Source organism: Habropoda laboriosa, unplaced genomic scaffold (assembly GCF_001263275.1).
Source record: "Habropoda laboriosa isolate 0110345459 unplaced genomic scaffold, ASM126327v1 scaffold447, whole genome shotgun sequence".
Taxonomy (NCBI): domain Eukaryota; kingdom Metazoa; phylum Arthropoda; class Insecta; order Hymenoptera; family Apidae; genus Habropoda; species Habropoda laboriosa.
Window position 1 is genome coordinate 668209 of NW_017100624.1, and position 8100 is coordinate 676308.

General features: G+C 37.0%; 1 protein-coding gene across 1 annotated transcript in view; it reads right to left on the minus strand.

Moving 5' to 3' along the window:
• LOC108576753 overlaps positions 1 to 8100 on the minus strand; it is a 110210-nt gene that overhangs the window by 9433 nt on the left and 92677 nt on the right. Inside the window, exon 5 of the mRNA XM_017939809.1 lies at positions 7667 to 7783. Within this exon, the coding sequence (XP_017795298.1) occupies positions 7667 to 7783 (117 nt within the window). The remainder of the gene's footprint in view (positions 1 to 7666; positions 7784 to 8100) is intronic.

Below are 8100 nucleotides of genomic sequence, written 5' to 3' on the forward strand. Positions count from 1 at the left end.
CTGCGGGTTTTTCTGCATTTACAGGTAGTTTAAAGATACAAAATTGCACAGAATGCACGAAATATCAAAACACGTCCAAATTACAGCGCTTTCTAAAATACCTGTAATAAGTGAAACAATGTTCTCCCGAAATTCTACCTTTTCGCAATATTCTAAAACTACAGATTTGCATAGAAATCCGCCATCGCTCATTCCACCCCTATTCCTCCTACAAGTTTAACCCATTTCCAAACCTGTACACCAGATTGTCCAATCACTTCAAATCTCATCTCGTCCCGTCAAATATTCAATTAAAAACCAAAAAAAAAAAATAGGAAACGCCGAATGTTCGAGTGACAGCGATCAGTCTTTGAACGAGGAGGAAACGTCTAATGGACGGGGCTGGTTCTCATCAACCGGCATAGATAGATAGCACACCGATGACACGCAGCGTCAGCCACGTGAAATTCAACGCTTATTTGCCAGGAAAGCTGATAGGCGAAGGAAAACGGGGTCGCCGTTAATTAATTCACCTTTGACTTTTCGCCTCGCGATTCGTTGATCCACGCTACCCGCGAAATTGATTTTCATTTGCGTTTTCCCGCCGCCTACCTCTCACTGTGTCCCACCCCACGTTTTGTTTGCCGCCCCGGCCAAATTGCCGTTTGCGAATTCTATCCCGATTCGGTTTTTCGACGTTCGCACAGTGAACGATGCGAATTGAACAGGTTTCAATAAGTAGAAATTGGCATTGTTCGCGGGGTCAACCAATCGTAACCGATGAAACGAATTAAGAGCGTATATACATTCACGCGTGCTTTTTGTCTCTAACCGAAGCTTCTCCTTTTCGTTTTTCAATTCATTTATTTCGAGTCGCGTCGATCGTTAAAATTCGGTTATCAGTGACTTTTATGGGTATTTTTATTAAGACTACGGAACGGAATTTACAATTTTTGGAGGAGATGCAATTCTTGTTTCATCCCTTAACTTGCGATTTTTTTATTTTATTCGTTTACTGGCCAACCGCCGAAGTTGGGTTACTAGTGATTTTTACGATTATTTCTATTAAGATTGTGGAACGGAATTTACAATTTTTGGAGGAGATGCAATTGTCTTTTAATCTCGTAATTAATGATTTTTTTATTTTATTAATTTGCAGGCTAAGGGATTTACTGTCGGCTGTTTACTGTTTCAGTACTGTGTTAAGTAAGAAAAGCTAATGGAAATCCTCGTGAATTGAAATGAAATTTAGAAATAAAATTAATTTTTCTTACTAACAGAACTGTTCTTGTCGAATCTTATCTAGAATCTGTGCCACGAGTCTAATTCGTTGTCACAAAGCAAAGGGTTAGAGGAAGTGAGCCACCCCCGAGGTGCCTAAAAACATGTAGAGTTTGGGAATTTTTTGCAAAGTAACTTCTAATCGAAAAGTTTCAATTTTTGTCAGAGGATATAAATATAACTTTCAGCTTTCTCCTCGAATTTTCAGAAATCAAAAACGTTGCAAAATGGAGGAATTGCGATAAAAATTCGTCCACAGAACATAACAGGAAACAGTACTGTTTTTGGAGCACTATTTTTATCAAAGATTTCCAATTACAACTTACAAAAACGAAAATTACAGTTGTAACCTAAGAAAACAACAAGAAATTATTATTAATCGAACACTTCCATTCGCGTAAAAAGAAATGCAGTACAACAGAAAGAACCAATTTCTCTCATCGTGACGATAAATCGAGAAATGAAAATATGAAAAGAAAACTTGGTCTGCGCGGCGGTAAAGCGAGTGAAACGTGTTCTCAGGTGAGAAAAGTTTGCTTCTTGTCACCGGCAGACCGGGAATTAGCATGCAGCACGGTCATTGTTTCGCGTTTCAGCTCGGCATTTTTGCGTAATCCGGTGAAAGCCGCCGCGACTCGTCCAATTTCCACGCGGCTGCTCCACTTCCCTTCGAGCTCGTGTTCACGCACAATTTTTCTCGCGTTTTCGCGTGCAAGACGACGCTTCAGCCGGCTTGACACTGCGAATGAAACGATTCGTTGCACTATCCACGAGTGCTCGAGCAGAATCGACAATCCTCTAACGAGCTGTTAAACGTTCACGCTTTCTTCGAACGCGCTAGATTTCGTCAATACGCGGACAAAACTGGAGATTAGCTCTCGTCTGGCCTTTTCCTCGCGATAGAGAGATACACTACCGGCCAAAGGTTTCGAATCACCGAGCATTGCAATTTGCACAAAAATTTACAGAAAAAAGTCAGCGACTTTGAGAATTTTTTATCATTCGAATCAATTGATACGAGATAAATTGATAAATGTAGAACTGAGATAAACTTCAAATCTGTAAAAAATTAGCAGCAGATTTAATATCGATGAACTGGAAGGTGATTCAAAATTTTTGGCCAGTAGTGTAGTTCTTGCGTATACCTAACTAAAATTTGGATTTATCCGTCCAATTTGTTTTATGTTAACCGTGAAATAGAAGATTTCGGGCAATAATACTTCGTAAAGTATTGACAAATTAATGTACGAAAGGAGAATTATGTGGACCGTTTAGTATGGTAGAAAATAATTCACAGAAACTGCCCACTTTTCGCACACTTTCGAACGAATTACCTTGTTAAATGTTCGAGCAAATTTAAAGAATAATAATTTCTCTGCAAAATATCAAAATTCTAGTTTATTGAAATTTATACACAAAAATTTACACGAATATTGATCAACATTTTCGAGGTAAAATGAACGAAAAGTTAGTTTAAATAAATACGAAATTCGTCAATTTACACAATTCCACGATCTCTAATAATTCTCGAGGGTATCAAGCCAAGTATGTTTATTATCTCTATCTCCAATGTGGACGATTGCCAATGAAAAAAGATACGCGTCAAATATTCTTCCGAGATCTACGACATACAAAAATTTCATCAAAAATATTCTCAGCAATTTCATTAATTCGCAATTAACTCCAAACGAAACATTTCCACCGGAAATACCGAAAGAAGACGCTTCGCGTAACGAACAATCGTGAAGGCTGAATGAAATTTACTAGAACAGTGAAATCGTGCAGACTGAATGAAATTGTGGCGATTATCTAAACGAACAATTGGAATGGAGTAGGAATGCTAAAAAGGCTAGGAAGATAACACCGACAAACGCGGCGAACTCCACTCGAAATGGTAACGGCTACCGATATAAATAATTTTTACTAGTGCCATCACGCATACGCATACTGGAAGATAGAAAAATGGGTCAGCGATAAACTCGCAGCGACGTAGTTTCCCAAAGACATTTTACTTAAAGCCGGCTTTTTTTTACTGTGTCGTGAAAATGTTTAAAACCCGCTAAATTTAATATTTAAAATTTATGCGAGACGCTGAAAATATGTACGAAATATTTGCACAATTTTTGTAATATTAAATATTATATTAACAAATAAGAACATAAATGGCAGTTTCTTAATTAAAGTTGCATCTATTGTCTACGTAAACAGGAAGAATTAATTGTGTGTTATAGAAATGTTTCAAAAATGCTTAATTTTAACATTGAAAATTTATGGAATATTCGTAATTTTGTAATATTTCTCAGGCACGTCTGGATTTAGATATTAACAAATAGAAAGTGTTTACTGCATAAGAGCATAAATGGCAATTTCGCAATTAAAGTTGCTCTTGTTACATAAATAAGAAAAATTACTTCTGCACATGCGAGATGGTTTAAATTTCACCGTACGTGAATAAGGATTTTTTCATAGTACTTTTATTGTGGCGTTTTTAATTGCAAGTATTACGATTCTAGTTTGCCAATTTCATACTCGTTACGTTTCACCGCGATAAACCTGGTTTTCTCTAGGAACAGTTAATTACCCTTTAAAAAAGGGGATATGAAAACACTTTTGGCTCATTGCGACACTCGATTTCAGCGTTGATATCCGCCTCTCTTATTCCTCTAAATTGTTCCTATCGAAATGTGATATCACCGCGAATTATAATACATGCATTTAATTAAAAAAATCTTCCACCTCGTTAGAATTTATTTCGCGTTGCGCAATTTCAACAGAGAAATAAGTAAATGAATAATTAGAAACGTGATATTTACTTTTAATGCAGAGGAAAAATAATTTACATTCATTTGCTAAAAACGCTAAATAAATTTTAACAAGGTGTACGAAAACTTTTCTGACTGACAAGGGAAAATCCCAAAGTGATAATTATCGATTTTAATGAAACTTTGGTAGTATTAAAAAAAATATTGGACACGTATGTTTTTTTTTTATATTTTGTTTTGCAAATTTGTTGCTGAAATATTCAAAGTTACTCTATCACTAATGACTTTCCAGATATTAGACTATGTAAATATATTTACTACCTCCAACTTTCAGGGCGATTTTCACCCTTTCACTGTGGACGATTGTCGATATAAAAAAATACGTGTCGAATATTTTTTCGAGAACTATCATATACCAGAGTTTCAACAAAATCGGTGATCACCACTTCGAGATATCGGTCATATTTCAATGCACAATACGAACACACTGTGCATCATTAAAAACGAAACAAATTACACAGGTATATCCCAACATTACCGTTTATATTATTGCCGTCTCTAATAAGTTGCTAATTCGCTATGAGAAATTAACATGAACCCTCTGTGGGGCGGAATCACGCTTGCAAGATGACCTATTAATCCTCCGTAGGCAAAAATATTTTTTCATAGTCCATAAAGGATTCGAAAAACTCTGAAAAAATTCTGGGGCACTTATCAAAGTCTCTACTACATTACAGAATTTTTCGTTATGCCAAATTAGAACTTCTTCGAATAAAAATGGAAGTTCACTGGGAAGAAACACAAGAGTGAAATTTCGCTTACAAGACCCTCCAAATATATTTTTTCACAGTTCATGAAGCATTCCAAAAACTCTGAAAAAATTCTGGGACACTTATCGAAGTCTCTACTACATTACACAATTTTTCCTTAACTCAAACATGTTTCGATCTTCTTCCAATAAAATTGAAGGTTCACTTGGAAGATATACAAGAGTGGAATTTCGCTCGGGTCATTAGTGACCCAGATTGCCCACGGAGGTTTAATATTCACAGGGTTGCGCGTCAACATAGAACTTGCATATACACCCACCATCCCCGAGATAGATTATTCGAAGCTGAGAGAAATCAGGCCAGCGATAAGCTTGTTGCACCGTCCAAGCCAAAAAGAAGTCCGTGGAAAAACCATTCGTTGGATATAGCGGAAAAATGTTAGGAGAGCAAGGTTGTCGGACATCAACGATGGTAAATGCGATTCGAAACGAGTTGAAAAATGGGTCAGCTGAACGTTCTCGCTGGAATACGAACAGCCACACACACACAAGCCAAGGAAAATTCTTTTCGCCCTTGCGTGGAAAATCCGGATTCCAGAAGAGACTTGCTCCGCTTCTTAGTACTTCCTGCAACGACACGGCGCTCGCTCCGTATTGCGGTTCCGTTGCGCCAGTTTCCGCCAATCGAGGGCTGGAAGCGTAAAAATATCGCTGGCCAGCTTCCAAACGCGCGATCTTCTCGCGTAAACAGCCGAAAAACTGTTTCCACGCGGCGTGTGGACCATGAAAACAGAGGGAAAAACACGGAGAACCTGGGCCTGTCTTTATTCCCTTTTCCTCTCTCTCTCTCTCTCTTCCTCTTTTTAGAGACTCGTTTAGAAGATTCTTTTTCTTGTTTCGTTCGAGCGGAAGCGTTCGAAGAGAGCAGATAAAATTAGGCGTGTGGAATGGAAACTGAGGGGATTACGTATTATAGTTAAGGGTCATTCTGGCAGTAACGAAGAAAATTTCGGGAATATTCAGGATTTTTTATTGGAGGGTATACAATGAGTAGCAATGTTAAACCTTTTTTTAGTTATCGAGGCGCTTTTGAAGCTTGCAAAACAATTTTTTAAATAGCTATTTAATTGTTTGTTTAATGCTACATTTGGAGATAAAAATAACGTTTTTAACAGAAGACACCTCGCTGGCGGAATTGATTTTGGTTCACAGACTCATCCAAAATAAAAAAGTCGAAAAGACTGTTGATCAGTATGAGTAGAGCTAGAGTAGATACCAGAATTAGCCACGTAAGTCAAAATTTAACAAAATGGCGTGCATCCAAAGTTTAAATACCCAAATTTTCCATTTTTCTTTAAGTTTCGCAACGTAAAAAATGCGAAATTTTCAACGTAGAAAAGTAAATATGGTATCTGCAAGTTGCCAATGGTATGTAAAATACCGTATCAAAATTTCAAACCTATCGGCTAATTAGTTCTCTTCATTTTCCTTCCGCCAGTTGAAAAAAGGACGTTTAAAAAATAACACGATTGAAATTCGAGTATTAAATTTTTATATACCAAATACCAGCATATATTTATTCACTTGCGACACATCACTGCACAGTATTAAAACCAATTATACTACTAAATTACTTTAGGCCAAAAAGTGTCTCGTGAAGGGATAGCCTAAAAGACACAAATAGTGTCCCTAACTAAAAATCGCTCTAAAATCCAAAATACTTCGAATTTTGCTGCAAAAATTTAACAGTAAATTCTCCAAGGTTCCTACTTTCCAGAAATGCAAAAAAAAAAATCGATTTCTGTAACCCTTTTTACTAGAATGACCCCTTAAAGGATTTTGACATTTTTGGCTTTTCACGTGAACATAGATTTGGATCACGGGAAACTGGGTCGACACGTTGTTTTCTCGAACCGGGAATTTTTTGATAGTTCTGAAATATCGTGGTGTTCGCTGCTCGTCTATCTGGGGAGGAAGCTGTTTTCGATTCGAGGGGAAATAAGTGAAACGCAGGGTTTGTAGGGCAGTTTTTTGACGATGGAACGCTCTAGTTGGTTCCTGAAAAAGATTCCTGGAAACGTAATAAATTGTCGTGGTGGAAATTCGTGTTCAGCGGACGGGAAGTAATTCGAAATCCTGCAAGTGGTGAATATAGTCGTAAATATTGGACGAGAAATTTGGACGTCGATGGAACAGTTATTCATATAAATGATCGTGTACGAAATCCGATAAACAAATGCAGATTAATTTCCACGTTTATCCACCAATCGAACATTTACTCCTTACACATTCTCTTCATGCTAAAAGCAAATGTAAAAACTGTTTACAGCTGCAATTTTTTGGAATTACTCAGACAAAACACTTGTGTATTTCCTAGAAAATATTTGCAATTTCAATTCTACTTGTTTTCAACGGTTCAAATGTGGAGAAAACGAACTAAAAATAAATTCTTAAATACTTCAACGACTTCGTTGTCAAATATTCCTACTTTTCTACGTTCAACAATAAATTTTCAACTACAGCATGCTTTTCGTAACTCAACTTCAGTACTCATTCAATTTCCAGTAAATATCCAACGATCGGCAAATCTGTACTCTAAATAATTCAGGGGGCACACTAAGGGGGACGAGAAAAGAGGAACGATACTTATGGTTAAACTATAAAATGAATACGTTTAAAAGTCTGTACATTACAAACGTTACCGTGAGAATCAACAGAAAAACGATCATCTTCGTTACTTCGTAAAAGTGTACTATGAGAGATGTATGAAACTATTCAATCCTTCAATGCCCGAGCGTCATACTTATAATTAAAAAGAAAAAAGGAAAAAATGAAAAAATAAGAATGAAACTAGTGTTCGTAATATCCCACTTACACTCCACGAAAAGTCGATTAGGATCGTGTTCGCTTAACGAGGACAATTCGGGATCCAAAGTGTGTCTCTGTTGCAACCCTCTTCTTGGAAGGGTGGAAACCCTTCTTAGCAATGGCGCTATATAAACATCACAATCATTTCAGCACAGTTACCTTTGCAGCGTAGTCACAATGATCAAACAAAGCAACATTTCTAGTAAAGAAGGAGAAACAGAGGCGACGTGACTGCTCAAGCGAAATTAGACGAAAAAGAAAGAAGGAGAGTAGAGGGAAGTGTTAAAGCGAATGGAGCTGCTGCGAGAAATTAGGGCGATATTTGTAAAATGAAAAGGAAAAGAAGAAAGCAGCTGATATAAATGCAAGCTGAAATTATACGTAATTACATGTAATTATACGGCAGCAAATAATATGTATTCTTATTTTGTAGGTTGCACT